The 17,680-nt window shown below is 47.4% G+C and overlaps 1 protein-coding gene across 1 annotated transcript; it reads right to left on the bottom strand.

Moving 5' to 3' along the window:
• Positions 1-2,958: 2,958 nt before the first annotated feature.
• Positions 2,959-17,431, bottom strand: Tubb6 (tubulin beta 6 class V). Its single transcript, XM_046421449.1, has 4 exons — positions 17,295-17,431; positions 16,854-16,962; positions 14,917-15,027; positions 2,959-4,053 (listed from the first exon to the last, which is right to left on the bottom strand). Exons 1-4 carry the CDS (start codon positions 17,349-17,351, stop codon positions 2,990-2,992), a joined length of 1,341 nt encoding a protein of 446 aa, XP_046277405.1. The 5' UTR covers positions 17,352-17,431; the 3' UTR covers positions 2,959-2,989.
• Between the last annotated feature and the right edge of the window lie 249 nt (positions 17,432-17,680).

The following is a 17,680-nucleotide window of genomic DNA, read 5'->3' as shown; positions in this document are numbered from 1 at the left end:
TTTTTTTCCTGAATGCACAAAGATCACTGTTTGTTTTGGTTACTTTTAGAAAACAGGACAAGAAATCAAATGTACTTATGTTTTAGAGGGTGATTCTTCACAATGTCTCACTGTCCTCGTCAGTTCCCACAGAGGTCAGTGTCTTCTGGATTTGTGTCCCAGGATGATACATGTTGGTTCCCAAAGTTGGTCTTTGAGAGGATGAATGATAAGCCCTGTTGGTCGGGGTCATCATGAACAGGTGTGGGTCACACATCTCAGTCTAGAAGTTGGTGTGGCTGGTCGTCTGTCCCTAACCACGCCTCGTTTTCAAAAAGGTGACAGTGGATCTTGACCCCCCAGGATGCCTCGGGAGTGGTCTGTTTAATAATTGCTACTTGCTATCAGAAAGCTTAAGTGTATGGTTCCAGAAAACTGCAAGTTTGCAAACCTAGATCAAAATTCTTACAGAAGATGGCATGAGGAAGACTTAACTGTCTTCAGATGCTGTTATTTGGACTTGTGAGGCACCAAACACTGGTGCATTTGTAAGTATTTCTTTTTTAGCTGCCTCCTTTAATGCTGTTCCAGCTTGCTTTGTGTGACATTGAAGCAGTGAGAACGGTGACTTTTCAATCTGGTGGCATCCCTATAGCAGCCCTACACTGGGGGTAGGCCACAGAAGCAGCCTTGTGTACTCCACAGACCCACATTACAAAATGGGAGCCTCCATACCTAGCTGGCTCTCTACCTGCACCTGTCGTGCCTGGTGACCTGCAAAAAGAATGGACTTTCCAGCTCCTTCCCTCCTTGTGTGCTTTTGAGAGGTAGCCAGGCTGTAAAGACCACTTGGGCACAAGGGTGGGGCTATTCCCCCGCCCAGCAGAACCACTGTAAAGAGAGGTACAAGGTTGACAGGCCTCAGCTGTGAGTCCTCCTGGTCTGGGCAGGCGAGTAGTACCCTATGAGTGAGGCTTGGCTCAGTAAGGAAAGTTACATTAGTCACATGGCATTTTTAGTGAGGGAAAGCATGCTAAGGCTCTGGGTCTTGGCCAGCCAGTGTGGCCTCCATGCAACATGTCAGCAACATGGGGTACGCTGGCAAGGAAATTGTCATACCTACTTGGCTAATGGCTCCCAGCATCTCCCCCCTTCTGATTAATTAAACAACAAGCAATGTGGCTTAAGGACCGTGCCTGGTAGGTTGTCCAATTCAACATATGGTTCTTACCCGTCATGGGAAAAACTGACCTTTAGGCGTCAGCCTCCTGTCTTAGGTTGATACCACTGCAATTGAATTGCACAGGTGAGCCTGACCCACTGTTGGGACTCACAGTCATCTTAATCTCCTTAGTCAAAGCAGCGTCTTCTAGGATAGATGTGAGTGGTGAGGTGGTAGATTACTGTTGTCTATTGTCTCACAAGAGATTAGATTTCTGCAGATGAGAACTGCACACCTTGGGTCACACTGCTGTGTTCAGTGATTAACTTTCTATCTGCCCATGGCTGGGGCATAACAAAGCAAAGTTACTGAAGGACTGGGGTCTCGGAGCATGGGCGTTCTGGTTAAGCTGGGGGTAATGCTGGCTTTCAGTTCCAAATAATGCTCATTCTGTCAAAGTGCAGAGGATATCTGCTCAACATGGTTACTCAGGGACTAGATGAATGAGTAGGAAGGGAGAGCCAGCAGGTGGGCACCGGCTTGAATGTTTTCACCTGGGAGTGACACCATGCTCACTAGGTCTGAAGCAAAGCCACACGCAGTCGCTGCTAACCTCAGGAGGGTCAAAAGGATTAAACCAGAAGTACTAGTGAACAGCAAGGTCTACCAATTATCAGTAAAGCTCACCTGTCAAGTCCTATGGCATTTGCCTCTTTTTCAGAGAATGAATGCAGGAGTGCTCTACCACTGAACCACATCCTAGCCCTATTTATTTTGAGACAGGGTTTCACCAAGTTGCTATGACTGGCTTTGAATTTGTGATCCTCCTACTTCTACCGCTGAGCCACTGGGATTACAGGTGTGCATCACCACACCCAGCTGGATTTGGCTTTAAGACTTTCCACAGAAATTGTGGAAACCAAGAAGTGGGGAAAGCCCCTCCCTCTCCAAGCTGGGCCTGGTTCCAGCCCCCAACCCCCAGCCTCAATGCTGGTGGAAGAACACATGGCAGCTCTGAGGAGCTGAGTGCTTCCACTTGCTGGTGGGCTTTTCTGGCAAGAAGGCTGGGAGCCTGCAGCCCAGAACCTGACAGCTGAGATGAAAGATTCTGTAATGGGGACTGTAAACAGCCAAGAAGCTGGGAGCGTGGTCATTGGTAGAGGGCTTGCCCCAAGGGCAAGGCTCTGGGTTCCATCCCCAGCGCTGCAGAAACAAACGGGCAGAAGGGCTTTCCTTTATGTCTGCACTACTTCCAAGCTCAGGAACAATGTGATTGCCACCCTTTGAAGCCTCCAGTTTTAAAAAGGCCCCAGTTCCTTCAGTGAGCTGGGTGCAGTGCACCCCAGGGAAGGACCAGTGGCCCACCTTGCCATTGTAACCATGCAAAGTAACTTTCTGTTGCACAGGGTTGGATGCCACAACAGAATAGGTTTTATTATGACTAGATTTGTTTCAAAGTTCCATACTGTATATTCAAACAAGGCAACACTGCAAGCTCCAATGTTCATCAGGAAGGATGAAAACACCCTGTTTCTAAGCCCCTTGCTATTTCTCACAGATGTCTGAATGCATACTGGCAGGTGGGGTTTTTTTTCCATTAGCCCTTCATGGCTCCCTAGTTGTTTCTCTCAAATGCTCCAGTACAGAATCTCACTAGGCTGACTGGAAAGGGTAGGACCGCCTATTCTCTGCTATTGTAAAATATGGACTTTATTCCAGCTGACCTCTCAGCTCTGCACTTGCCAGGGACCTACCCCATGTATCTAGAGACCAGTGCACCTCTCCACAACCATCAGGTAAAAGGAAGAATATGCGCATTTCACATTGGTTGGGGACAGGGCAGCGCCTTTATTCATTGATCTCCTCTTCCTCATCTTCAAAAGCTTCCTCTCCATCGTTTACAGTGGCATCCTGGTACTGCTGGTATTCGGACACCAAGTCGTTCATGTTGCTCTCGGCCTCGGTGAACTCCATCTCGTCCATGCCCTCACCGGTGAACCAATGCAGGAAGGCCTTGCGGCGGAACATGGCTGAGAACTGCTCCGAGATGCGCTTGAACAGCTCCTGGATGGCTGTGCTGTTGCCAATAAAGGTTGAGGCCATCTTCAGGCCACGCGGCGGAATGTCGCACACGGCCACCTTGACGTTGTTGGGGATCCACTCCACAAAGTAGCTGCTGTTCTTGTTCTGGATGGCCAGCATCTGCTCATCCACCTCCTTCATGGACATGGGGCCACGGAAGACGGTGGCCACGGTCAAATAGCGGCCATGGCGTGGGTCACAGGCAGCCATCATGTTCTTGGCGTCGAACATCTGCTGAGTGAGCTCGGGCACTGTCAGCGCGCGGTACTGCTGGCTGCCCCGGGCGGTCAGTGGCGCGAAGCCCGGCATGAAGAAGTGCAGGCGCGGGAAGGGCACCATGTTCACGGCCAGCTTCCGCAGGTCGGCGTTGAGCTGACCGGGGAAGCGCAGCGAGGTGGTGACCCCGCTCATGGTGGCTGACACCAGGTGGTTAAGGTCCCCGTAGGTGGGAGTGGTCAGCTTGAGGGTGCGGAAGCAGATGTCGTAGAGCGCCTCGTTGTCGATGCAGTAGGTCTCGTCCGTGTTCTCCACCAGCTGGTGCACCGACAGCGTGGCGTTGTAGGGCTCCACCACCGTGTCAGATACCTTGGGCGAGGGCATGACGCTGAAGGTGTTCATGATGCGGTCGGGGTACTCCTCGCGGATCTTGCTGATGAGCAGCGTGCCCATGCCCGAGCCCGTGCCGCCGCCCAGCGAGTGGGTCAGCTGGAAGCCCTGCAGACAGTCGCAGTGCTCACACTCCTTGCGCACCACATCCAGGACCGAGTCCACCAGCTCTGCGCCCTCGGTGTAGTGGCCCTTGGCCCAGTTGTTGCCGGCGCCCGTCTGTCCTGCAAGAGAGCAACAGAGACCCGTGTGTTTCAAGGGGCGGCTGGGAAGGAACTCTCCTCGGGGTTAACGCTCTTTAAATGGCCATGGAAAAGGTGTGTGAAATGGTTACAAAACGCAGTGCGGGCCCAAGTCAGAGGGATGAGGAAACAGGCTCCACCAACCGCTGGCTGGCATATAAATTTCCTTTTTTATTTATTTTTTGCGGTGCTGGGATCAAACTCAGCGCCTTATCACATGCTAAGCGAGCCTTTACCACTGAGCCACATCCCCGGCCCTAAGTTAGTACTTTCTATTGATTGACTGAGTGATTCATTGTGTGTTAGCAGGGAGGGTACTGGGTATTGAACTCAGGGGCACTCAGCCACTGAGCCTCATCCCCAGCCCTATTTTTTTATTTACAGACAGGGTCTCACTGAGAGCTTAGTGCCTTGCTTTTGCTGAGGCTGGCTTTGAACTTGTGATCCTCCTGTCTCAGCCTCCGGAGCCACTGGAATAACAGGCATGCACCATCACACCCAGCTCCTAAATTAATACTTTATAGACAAGTCAAAATATTTCACAAGGGCTGAGGGTGTAGCTCAGTGATGGAGTGCACACCTCTGGGCTGTAGATTCAGACAGGCACGGTTACGATGCCTATAATCCTAGCTACTCCCCAGCACCTAAATAAAAATTTAAAGATACTTAAGATGTATGTCCATCTTGATGTGGTAATTTCATTTGTGTGTGTGTATGTGCTCATGGCACACAGTACTTAGCACTGAACCCAAGGGCTTGCTTATTGTAGGCAAGCACTCCACCACTGAGCTACATCTCCAGCCCTTTTTATTTTTTATCTTCAGACAGGGTCTCACTAAATTGCTGAGGCTGGCCTCAAATGTGGGATCCTCCTGCCTTAGCCTCCCAAGCTGCTGGGATTACAAATGTGTATCACCATGCCCACTGAAAACTCATTTTTAGACTCATGATTACAAGGTGTTAAAAATGGGGTTGTGGCTCTGTGGTAGAGTGCTTGTCTAGCATGCACAAGGCACTGGGGGTTGATCCTCAGCACCACATAAATGTAAAATAAAGATATTGTATCTACCTAAACCTAAGAATAAATATTTTTTAAAAATGATATCTATATTTTTTAATTAGTTCATTTACCCAATGGTGAATATTAAATATTGCCAAAATGGGACAAGGCAATTCTATTTCTTTCTGTACATATATAATAAACACTGAAAAAATCTCATCCACCTATGTATGTAAATGGAAATTAATTATGTTATACAGTATCATTGGGTTCTTTGAGTTTATTCTGAGTTACATGCAAATCTATCAAAGTATTGTAAACTGCAATACCTATAATCCCAGTTGCGTAGGAATCTGAGACAAGAGGTTTTGCAAGTTCGAGGCCAGCCTCAGAATTTACGAGGTACTAAACAGAGACCCTGTTCAAAATAAAAAATAAAAAGGACTGGGGATGTAGCTCAGAGGTAAAGCACCCTAGTTCAATCCCCAGTACAAAAAAAAAAAAAGTATTTTAATCGTCTGTCAATCAACAATTCACATTGTGGAAAGCAGAATTGGAAACAACCCCATCACAAAATAATGTGTCATATGTTATACATATTTCACATCAGTCATTCCTTTCTTGTTTCTGAAGGAATAACAAAAAGGCTTACCAGACTTACTAAATGTGTGCCCACTCTTTCATTTTAAGGCAGTTTGTTTATCTCAGTATACTTCAAAAGAATTGGAGAAATAGATATTAATGCTAATACAAATTTGTCAGTTTAATTTTTTTTTCTTTTGTCGTGCTGGGGATTGAACCCAGGGCCTTGTGCATGCAAGGCAAGCACCTTACCAACTGAGCTATATCCCCAGTCCATCAGTTTAATTTTTAATGAAATATTTTAAATCTGTTTTCATCAAATTCTTCAGGTTGTACATTTATCTTGCTCAAGTTGTATACATACTTGTATAGGATTACACAGACCTTTACCCATTCACTGGGTTTTGTTCTTGTGGTACTGGGGTTGAACCCAGAGGTACTCTACCACAGAGCTACAGCCCCTTATTTATTGATTGATTATTATTTAGAGACAGGGCCTCACTAGATTACTGAGTCTGGCCTTGAACTTATCATCCACCTGAGTCAGCCTCTGGCGTGGCTTGGATAACAGGCCTGGGCCACTACCCAGGCTCCCCAGGTACTCGGAAGGTGATCTGACTATTCCAGTGGGTAGTCACAGTGTGCGGCTGCCCTCAGAGCTCAGCCTCTCTTCTCCAGGGGCAAGTCCACCCCTGAGGCCACCCATGCCCAGGAGAGTCCTGTGCAGGAAGGCAGGACTCCACCAAGCACCTCTGAGCGCCCACTGCCACATCAGATGAGAGGTGCCCCCTCCCTGTCCACCTTTGACCAGCCGATGTGAGGCTCCTGGCCACGGGGTCTGCTGCGGTCCCTAGCAGGCTCAACAGGTTCAGCCTTATCAATGGTCCTGCTCTGGTGGCCCTGCTTCACTGGATACCACGTGTATCCAGTGAAGTCGGCCAAGCAAGAAAAGCAACCAAAATCCTATGTGAGTTTAAAACGTATTGACCTATCAGTGACTCACGTCACATAGGAAGGGGCAACTTCCTTAAATATATAAAGAGTTCCACAAATCAGTAAGGAAGTCCACAGCAGCCACTAGAAAAATGGGCAAAGGATACAACCAGGCAGTGGACACAAAAAGGGAAATTAAAATAGCTTAAATATTTGAAAGAGTGGTCAGCCTTTTTCATAAGACAATTACAAATTAAAACAAAGACACTCTATTTTTCCCTATAAAATTGACAGAGATCAAAAAGCTGGATAGTATTGGTGAGAGTTTGGGGAGAGGCCTGGTCATCCAGAACTTCTGGAGGTATCAAGAGACATGGCCCTTAGGGAGAAGGACTGAGTGCAGCTATCAAAATCAGTGCCTAGCCAGGCATGACGGCACATGCCTGTAACCAGGGACTCAGGAGGCTGAAACAGGAGGATCGAAAGTTCAAGGCTAGCCTCAGCAACTTAGACCCTGTTTCAAAAATAAAAGTGGGGTGGCTGTGTGTGCTGGGGACTTAGCTAGTAGTAAAGCACTCCTGAGTTAAATTCCCAGTACTAAAAAAATAAAATAAAAAATAAGAAAATCCCTAGATTCAGTCATTATACTTCAGTGATTCTAGATATATAAACCTGTATATGAGGAAAATGAAATATATACAAATATTGACTGAGAAGTACTTTGTAACAGTAAAGAAAAAAGGAAACAATTCAAAATCTATTACCAGAGGTCTGGTTAAATCTCTGCCAGGCTGGGTGTGGTGGCACATGCTATAATCTCAGCAACATGGGAGGCTGAGTCAGGAGGATCACAAGTTCAAGACCAGTCTCAGCAATTTAGGGAGACCCTGAGCAACTTAATGAGACCCTGTTTCAAAACAAAAAATAAAATGGGCTGGGGAATGTGGCTCAGTTGTTAAGTGCCCCTGGGTTCAATCCCTGGAACCAAAAAGAAAAAGAAAATCCATGCCAGTATCTATACAGAGGAACACTAATGGCCACATCAGGAACGAGGATCTAGCTCTGAAATGGAAAGATTTTCAAATATGTTGCTGGGAGTGGGAACAAGTTACTAAACTGCTTGATGCTGGCTACCACAGTGCGTATCTGCACAAAAATACAACTGAAAGAATGCAGGAGATCTTCTGAGAGGCAACAGGGACCAGCTTGGGGAAGAAAGGAAATCAACCTTTTACTACTCACTCTGCTTTTCCTTTTGAATCATGTACCACAGAAATGCTGTACCCTGAGCCAGCAAAAGCTCTGAAAGACCAGGCTGTCACTGAAGGATGGGGCCATTGCGGGGGAGGCAGTTTCAACAATATTGGTTGCTTAGAACATTTCAACTACACAAAACGTATTTTGTGATAATCAAGAGAAATTAAAATATGAAAACATGCCTTTAAGGAAATTATGTTAAAAAGCCTTCAATAAACAGGGAAATGCTAAATGACCTGTACACAGGAAAGGTTCAGGGACTGTCGTAAAGGATGCCCCACGTATGTGATTGAACTTTTCACAAGGCTGTATCAGAGACTGCACAGCTGCATCATTTTCCAAAAGCAGAATCAACTGTGTGTGAGTGTGCATCCAAGTGCACACAGAGAACCCCAACCTTCCTCAGAAATAAGATCCCAGGGCACAGGTAGGAGAGGGGATTCCATTTCTACACCACATACTGTGTCTTGTTTGAAAAAAGCATGTGTGAGCCCTTTGCCTTCATCTGGTGGTGAAGACACATTTCCATATTAAGGGAAGTTTCCTGAGAGCAGAATTGGCTGGCTGAAGCTGCACAGCAGGCCTCCCAGGTCTCTGAGCCAGCCCCACTCCTGTCGCCCAGCTGGGCACAGCAGGCCTGTGGCTCAGAGCACTCCACCTGCATCATACCAGCCCTCTCAGGTGGCTGCCCCCTTGTTCTGTCATCACAGTCCCCAGCCTGTTCTCTCAGGAACCGGGACAGTCTCTCTCTTCCACTCGGCCATGCTGGCTGGCTGCCTTCTGGTAACAGACTCAGTCCTGTCCCTTCTGAGCCTCAATCAATTCCTGTCTCCTTCCCTCCCCACCCAGCCCAGCAGGCAGCACCTGACCAGATCGTACCATGGGCCTTGGGAAGAATAAATCAGGGCTAGCCTTATACTCTGGGAGAGCCTTACCTTAGGACTAGCCTCTTATTTGGTGTTAACCTTGAACTTGGGGCTAGCCTTGTACTCAGAGCTCAATGCAGAACTATCACATCTTTACAAAAGAATTGCTGAGTGCAATTGTCAATAGAGCCTCATTAAAATAGCAGAAACCAACAACTGAAAATGGAGGCGGCTATTCGGACATTTTTGTCTGATTTCAAGTATCCAGCAACTCTGGGCTTGACCCTTCCTCTTCCTCCAGCTCCCACCAGCTACTGGGTTTCCTCTACATTCACATGATTGTCATGAAGTTTTCTCTGCCCCTGACAAAAGAAGGAAGCTGGTAACTTTTGAAAATATTTTCCCAGTCTCATAGCAACAGACATTCCTAGTTAAATATTTGGGGGTCACAAGTTGAACATCTTCTGTAGATATGCCATGACATTCATCAGTGGCTCCAGCTCATTAAACACTGGCTGGGATCTTTGGCAGGCACACTGCAACGGGTCCCCAGAGTTTTCTAGGGGTGCACTCTCTGGTTATCCCCAGCTCACACCAGGCAATGGACCCATCCCCTGCCCCTGTGTGCTCCCTGCCTGCACACCTAGTCCTGAATCTGGAAGAAAGAGCTGCAAATATAGAAAAGAGGAGAACTCACCTTGTTCTGCTGCTTCCTTTTCTTCCCACAATTGGAAGGACTGATATGCAACCAGCAATTCATCAGGAAAGAGTTTTTAAAAGTATAACCATGTTATGGGAAACGCAACTCTTTCACTTTCAAAATTATATGTTCATTACCAATGCAAGTTTCTTCAACCATTTCAAATTATATCTGAAAACAAAATGACGCTGGTGTGTCTATTTTGGGGGTGCTGAGATGGAACTCAGGGTCTCCCATACACTAAGCAAACACACTACCCTTGAACGGCACCCCATACTGGTTTATTTTAGTTTGCCTACAATTCACAGACAATTCTGCCTCTTTGTTATTTGATATTCAGCCAAACAATTTGGTAAGTTTGCATAGTCTAATGCTTCTTCATTCTCCATTTGGTTATTTTTACCAAAACAAGTGCATTTACTTAAAAGAAATCACAATTCTTAGTTAAAACCATGTCACTTTTTCAAAATTACAACTAGTTAAAAATTTAAACTATTCTAAGTCAAAAACAAGGATGTTTCTGGGGATAGCTCAACAGTAGAGCAAGTGCCTCACAAGGCTCTGGGTCCAACTTCCAGCCCCTAGGGGTGAAGGCAAAGGAGGACCATGTGTCCAGCAAAGAAGGAAAGAGGCAAAAAGCAACTCAGGAGCAAATGCCATTTCTAACGCTTCTGAAGTCTTACTGGGGACACCTGGAAAACTACGTGGTCACCATATAGGTGTGTCTTAAATTGTTCTCAATCTTCTTGATCCCATGTATCAATAGCTAGAAAGATGAAGACACACCCATTCTCAACACTCTTCTAATTTTCAGCTCAAGTAAATTAAACCAAAGAGATCGTCTTCCACTGGTGACACTGCTGCTGTGACAAACCATCTTCTGGCAGCTTCCTGAGCAGTCATGATCCACTTTCCCAGGGACCAGTGCAGGGCTTAACTGACCATATCCTCCTGGCATGGAGCCCAGCCCTGCAGAAGGTCCAGGCTAAATGGAGTGCTCAGTCCTGCGCCAGGCCCAAGGCGGGAGAGATGCCCAGCCTGGGCTCCTAAGGGAAGCTGATGCCAGGACCTGCTCTAAACCTCCCATAACAGTGCCTCTTCGTCTCCCATCATGAAACCACCAAGACATCGACGCTTTGCATAGACAGATGGAAGGCATGCAAGGCCACGGAGGTAAAGTACCATAAGGAAGATCTACTGACCAGTGGCTCATCTGAAGAGTAAAGCATTCCAAAGTCACAGGAAGCCCAATGTTACAAAGTTTGAGTTGAATTTCATATCAAATTGGAGATCTTTTTCCTATTTCCTCTCCAAAAGCAACAAGGGAACAGGGCATGGCCCACACCTTAATCCTCACGACCTGAGAGGCTGAGGCAGGGGGATCCCAAGATTCAGACCAGCCTGGGCAACTTAGCAAGACCTGTCTCAAAAAAAAAAAAAAAAAAAGGGCTGGGGGTGTAGCTGGGTGATACAGCCTCCTTGGGTTCAATTCCTAGCCCCCCCCCCCAAAAAAAAGGCAATAAGGTGTATGAGTGTGGTGTGTGTGCCCACAGGAGTCCACACCAAATTGTTTTAACACCTTGCCTTCGGTTTTCTGTCATTGTGTCATATGTAAACAAGAGACTCTTTTTGACACTGACAACTTATACAGAATGGTCAAACTCAAGAGTTTGTGTTTAGTTTACATTTGCTAAAAATGTTCTGAGGCACTGAGTCCCCTAAGGTGAGAGTTTGGTTACTAAATCTCTTAATTTCAAGCAAAAGCAGAGCAAAGCACTGCTGGTGGCATTAATGCCTCTGGAAAGGATGGAAAAATATAGAAAGGGTTTAAATAGTTTAATTTTACTTTTGAGAATCTACTCTGAAATCAAAGTCAGAAACACAAACACTGTTGACTACAGTATTGTTTATGAGAGCAGAAACTGCTCCCGGATGAATGAGCTCCTGGGTATTGGCAATTATAAAGTTAAGAATTAATTATGCATCATGTAACTATTAAAAGTTAGATTCTATAAACTACATATTAACACGGAACATGTCTTATAATATGTGCAATGGAAAAAATACAAAATATGATTACAACAAAAGAAAGTCAGCAAAAAAGATGAAAATACCTTTGTTGTTGTTGTTTGGGTTCCAGGGACTGGAGCCAGGGGCACTTGACCACTGAGCCACATCCCCAACCCTTTTTATTTTTTGAGACAGGGTCTTGCTAAGTTGCCAAGGCTGGCCTCTAACTTGTGATCCTCCTGCTTCAACCTCCTGAGTTGCTGGCATGTGCTACCACACCTGACATTAAAAAAAAAAGTACTCTTCAAATAGTGTGACATATTAATTTTTTCTGAAGTTCACGGAGACTGAGGTAGGTTCTCCCAACTAATTCAGGTTGAAGAAGCCTTATGGTATTCTCAGATTCATGCAGAAGCCCGGGACCCCTGGAGGGAGGAAACTGCAGAATTCTGAAGGGCATGTATTTTTATGGGAGTGGAGGAGTCAGGGCAGTGGCTTGTCCCAGAGTCTTGCAGGCTCAGGTGCCCTTACAGTCACGGGTTGTAGAGCTTTTTCTTTTTTACTTTCTGTAGTGCTGGGGATGGACTCCAGAGCCTCAGGGGTGGCGGGCATGTGTTCTCACTGAGCCACTGCCAACCTGGACAGGGCACCAAGCCCAAGAGGCCCAGAAAAGACGCGGGGCGCCACAGGAAGTGTCCAGAAGGAGGCTTCTGCGGGCCCAGCCCCACGCACCCAGAGAAAGCTGTCTAGTTATCCAGTGCGACCTGTACAGTGCGGAGTCCGCGCTCTTCTCAGAGGGCAGGACACTGAGTCAGTAGTGCAGAATTGCTGCCTGGTTTGCAGGGGCATGTGAGCAGTGCTCCTGGACACCACTAGAGGGCGCGCAGGCACTGCATGCTGGACGTATGTGGGTGGGGTCAGCTTTTTGGTATTAGGGATTGAACTCAGGGGTGCTCTGCACTAAACTATACCCCCAGTCCTTTTTTATTTGGAATCAGCATCTTGCTAAGATTCCGACTCTGGCCTCGAACTTGCAATCCTCCTGCCTCAGCCTCCCCAGTCGCCAAGATTACAGCATGTGCCACGGGGCCAGGCCTATATTTATCTTCTGACTGGTTACCTTGCTGAACTTTCACAAGTGCAAGTCATTTTTCAGTGATAGCCCATCTGGAAACTCCAAAAGAACCGTTCAATCTATAAATCCATAACAATTTTGTGTTTTCGCTTTACATAATTTTTGTCTCTTTCCCGTTTCTGTGCACCACTAGATCCTTCAGAAGTAAAAGCAAAGACAGTGGACATATCTTCCTTTTATCTGACTTTGTTGGGAATACTTACTTATAAGGTTTCTCTGGGGAGTATGAAGTTGTTATGGGTTTCTGGAAATCAATCCTTAGTAAGAGGAGTTTTTACTGCCAGCTACATGGAAGTTTTTGTTCTCTACACATTGGAACACATAGCAAAATTCAACAAATGTTTTTGGGTATCTTACAATGTCCCAGCCTGTACCAGAGAACAGCGACCCACCCTTTTATTCCTTTATTCCACTCCTTCCTTTAATCCTCATGTCTCACTAAAGAGGAGGAAGTCACATCTATAGATGAACAAGTTGAAGGACCAAGAAGAGGGTAGCAAGCCCAAGGTCACAGGTGACAGAAAGAGCTAAGATTTCAACCAGGGAGGGCATCCACTCCCTCAGCCATTATACCTGGTAGCCATCATACCATCATAGCCCTCCCTGGTCTGTATACCCTCTGCCTTTTGGTCTTATTTGGTCACCATGTCCTGAGTATTTTTTGCTTTTTTTTTTCCTTCTTAGAAACACAACTGCATTTGAAGTTTGTAATGTTTTATTTTGGAGTTTTTCATTTTTTTTTAATTTTGTGGTGCTGGGGACTGAACTCAGGCCTTGGGCATGGGGACAAGGGCTAACCAATGAGGTACATCCCCATCCCTTTTATTCCTTTGGGACAAGTTCCTTCTAAGTGGCCCAGGCTGGCCAAGAAATCAGTGTCCTCCTCCTGCCCCAGCCTCCCAAGTAACTGAGATCACAGTGTGCACCACCTGGCTGGCATCTGTATTTTTAAGTGAGTTTGTTCATGGCTTTCACCTGCATTCAGGTGCAGCTACCTGGCCTCACAAGGAGTGCTAAGGAATTCCCACCACTCTCTGGAGGAGTTATTGCCCTCAGTTAAACTATCTCTACCTGCTGCATTTTGAGGAAGGGGCTGGAATGCAGGTTGTAAATAATGTATTCAATTTCTCTACCATAGTACCTTTACATCAAGACAATGACTTTACAATTCTCACATTTCCTTGGAAGGTGCTTTCACCCAAACAGGTTCAGCATTCCTAATCTCAAAATCCAAAATGTTCCAACATATGAAGCTTTTTGAGAACTGGTATGAATGACATCACAAGGGGAAAATTCCACACCTGACTTCATGTGATGGTCACAGTCAAATGTAGATGCACCAAAAATAGTGTATAAAATTACCTTCGGGCTCTGTGTAGAAGGAACACACATGAGTTCTGTGTTTAGACTGGGTCCCATCCCCAAGATGTTTAATTAAGAAATTGCAAATATCCCAAAATCAAAAAAAAAAAAAAAAAAAAGAATCTGAAATCCTTCAGACCCCAAGCATTTCAGATAAGGGACATTCAATCTATACTAGGAGTGTGTGTGTTGACTGATTTGAGGCATTTCTGTTGATTAGCAATATTTTTCCCCTCGAGGCACATGCCTCATACAATAATTAAAGTGGTAATTTTGATATATAATGGGAATTGTATATAGTATCTAACATTAATATCGTCCAATGGGAAATTTTCAAGTCTGCTGCCCAAGCTGTAGGCTCTACCTGTAATAATACTTCATTTAATTTTATATCACTTTTCTTCAGGAGTCTGCAAGAGATAGGGTCTATCATGATTGGGTAGGTGGGAAAAGGAGGAAAAAGGATTTACTCAACTCTGATAAAGCACAACTCATATGGCATCAATCTTTTAGAAAACAGCACAGCTGTCTATAGGTGATGGAAAAAGAAATACAGGTAAAAACACATTGAAGTTAAAATGACCATTAAAGTACCCAAAACAAATAGTGAAATGGCTCTATAATGAGAGGGAGAAAGAAGCCAATGTGGAAAACTGTCTCCTGGGCTTTGTCTCTCAAACAAGAACTGCCAACACAAGCACTGCACCTAGAGACAGAGGTCACGTCCCTAAAGGAAAGTCCAGATTTCAAAGCGGTTCCCTGGTCATGGGCCAGGCAGGACCGTCAACGTTCTTGCCAAACTTATCTACACCATGGGATGTTTTTAGTCTTACACATAAACTGATTTTTTTTTAAAGAAGACAAGCAGGAGATAAAGCTCAGTGGCAGAGCACTTGACTAGCAGGTGCAAGGCCCTGAGTCCCATCCCCAGCACCACACACACACACAAATGACGAAATAAAAACAGAGGAAAGAAGAAAGCAAGAAAAATGGAACCTACCAAAGATGAAGTTATCAGGTCGGAAGAGCTGCCCAAAAGGCCCGGACCTCACACTGTCCATGGTGCCAGGCTCCAAGTCCACCAGGGCGGCCCTGGGCACGTATTTCTGAGCTGGAGGAGAAAGATGCCCACCTGTGAGTTACTTCAAGGTGTGTAGAGTATTCTGATCCCCCAACCCCCAAAAGAGCTGCTTAGAACAGGTGCTAATGATTTTTGATATTGTGACTTATAATCACAAAGATTTTCTTTCTTTTTTTTTGAGATAGGGTCTTACTATATTGCCTGGGCTGGTGTCCATCTCCATCTCCTGGGCTTGAGGATCCTAATAAGAAGCTGGGACACCCAGCCACTGTGGGGACTACCCTGTGAGCCACTACACCCAGCCAGCTAGCTTCACATAACTGGGATGGGGACCCGGTCCAGGAAAAGGCAGGATGAGATGTCTGATCTCCCCTCCCAACTCCTTCCTGCCTACTGCATTTTCCAGTTCCTCCTGACACCTCTTTCCTGTTGGGCTATTTTACTTTTTAGCTTCATAGAAATAAACGTCATCCGTAGCAGCAAACTTCCATGTTGCTGTGACATTCCACTTTTTGGCTTCTCCTGCTTAATGCACACATGCACATACCCAAGTTCCAGTCAGAACACCTCCTTCAGGTGTTCCCTCTCTCACTGGCTCTGTGTTCCCAGGGACGATGTCATTTATGATAGTGTAGCATTTCTATTTGTAAGCACATCATTAACTGGGCAAGAAATTGTTCCCTGTGAGAATGGGGTTAATATGATCCCAAATAAGTATTGTCCTGCTCTGCACACACCCAGCTAGAGGAAAAGAGGTGACCAAGCTGTGCATAAGTGTCAACAGGAAGTGCAGAGCATACTGGAATTTTCTAGTGCCACCTAGAAATTCCATCTTCTCAGCCTGGTGTTCCAGACCTATTGTCATGGTTGCTTACATGAATAGAAGCCAGTGATTCATGTATAATGCTCTTCCCAGCTCTGTGTGCACAAAGAGGAGGTGACTCCAGAGTGCGGTCACTCCAAACCACTGAGTGCAGTGAGAATCTCCGGTGACATGTTTTGTGTGCTGCCCAGGCTGGTCTTCAACCCCTGGGCTCCAGCCATGCTGTGCCAGCACAGTGCCAGTCATTTCTGGGTGTCCTTTCAGTGTTTTAGAGTTTTGTTGTTTTGAAGGGCATGTAGCATTTTTATAATAAAAATTATTGTAGAAATAGTGTATACATGTAGTCACTATATATGTAAACATATCCAGGATGGGAATAATGCTATTCCAAAATTATTCCCAATCTTGGATAAGCCACAGCTTGGATTAGATTTTTATCTTACTAAACTCCTCCACTAGTTACCCAGAAATCATAATTTCAGCTTCCAGGGATGCCGAACTTTTCTGAAGTTCGGCAAAGGAACAGAAAAGTCATTTAGGAGGGTGGTTTTTTTTTTCAAAATTATAGCCAAGAGTCCCCAGTAAAAGATAAATTTTAAACTGAAAAATAAAAATCACTGTTTTTCTCAAGGATCCTCCTCTTAGGTATTCTACTCTGTTGTTTCGTTCCACGGTTGAAAGGACGAAAGAGAAGGCAGGCCAGGGCGCACAGCTGATTTCAAACCCCAAGTGGGTGGTCAGGGTTGGGTCCCAGAGCTCAGACCCTCGGGATAGGCGGGATCCGCAGTTTGAATAAATCGACGGCGGATTTCCCGCCCCAGGGGGAGCGAGGGAGTGGCCGGCATCCTGCTACGTCCTGCGGGACTGTTTACCCGGAGCAACTCGCAGGGGTCTGGGCGGCAAAGGCGGGGGTCCCTGCCCGGAATGGCGGGGATCCTGGCCGGGGACGGCGGAGTCCTGCAGGGCAAGAAGGCGTACCCGGCAGGGGACGACAGGGTCCCGACGCGGAAGGCGGGGGCGACGCGCTACTCACACGATGACTCATTGTAGTAGACGTTGATCCTCTCCAGCTGCAGCGCCGAGTCACCCACGTAGCCTCCGGCCGGGTCGATGCCATGCTCGTCGCTGATCACTTCCCAAAACTTGGAGGGCGCGGCAGAGAAAGCGGCAGTCAGAACCCCCGCAGCCCGGGCGCCCCCACCCGCGCCCCCCAGGGCCGGCCTCGGGGCAGGATTCAGGGCGCGACAGAGCCGCGGGTGGCCTTTCGGGGCTAAGGGTCCAGGCGGAGGAGGGTCCCCGGCCCAGATGCCGCCCGCGGCCCGCCGCGCTCTCGCGGGTGCGCAGTCGCTCCCAGGTCCCGCGCCGGCAGACCCCGCAGACCCGGCTCCGAGCACCGACGGCGCCGGGCGGGGTCGTGCGGGGAGACCCCCAGCGCGCCGCCCCCCGCAGGGAGCTGAGTCCCTTCGCGGCCCACCTTGGTGCCGATCTGGTTCCCGCACTGGCCCGCCTGGATGTGCACGATCTCCCTCATGGCGGGGGCGCTCGGTGCTCGGAGCTGGCTCTCGGACGGCGGCGACAACTGCGGCCCGCGGCGCGCGCCCTGGCCTGGGACCTCCGGTGTCCCCGCCCCGCCCCGCCCCGCCTGGCCAATGGCCGGCCGCCTGGCCCCGCCCCGACCCTCCCCGCTGCGCCTCGCCCAGCTCGGAGACAGCTGCGGGACCCGGTGCCGGTTGCCGGGAACCGGATCGGAAAGGATGGGGTGGGACTGCAGAGATTTTAAAAGTGGGGGCGTTCGGGAGGGACTAACGCCTCCCGCCCCGCCACATTTTGCGGCCTGGTGCTGCCCCGCGCTGGAGGACA

The sequence above is a fragment of the Marmota monax genome, unplaced genomic scaffold, assembly GCF_021218885.2.
Source record: "Marmota monax isolate L192 unplaced genomic scaffold, Marmota_monax_Labrador192_F-V1.1 WCK01_AAM20220418_F8-fsc00254, whole genome shotgun sequence".
Classification (NCBI taxonomy): Eukaryota; Metazoa; Chordata; class Mammalia; order Rodentia; family Sciuridae; genus Marmota; species Marmota monax.
Note: the sequence above shows the minus strand (reverse complement) of the source record. Positions and strands in the feature narration are given on the sequence as shown.

Bases quoted from the DNA above. Each gene is read 5' to 3' on its own strand.
- Tubb6 (XM_046421449.1), bottom strand. From the start codon at position 17,351: ATGAGGGAGATCGTGCACATCCAGGCGGGCCAGTGCGGGAACCAGATC. The intron at 16,963-17,294 runs GTGGGCCGCGAA...GCGCCCTCCAAG, and splicing joins GGAACCAGATCGGCACCAAG to TTTTGGGAAGTGATCAGCGA. The intron at 4,054-14,916 runs GTAGGTTCCATT...GCTCTCTTGCAG, and splicing joins ACCTGATAACTTCATCTTTG to GACAGACGGGCGCCGGCAAC.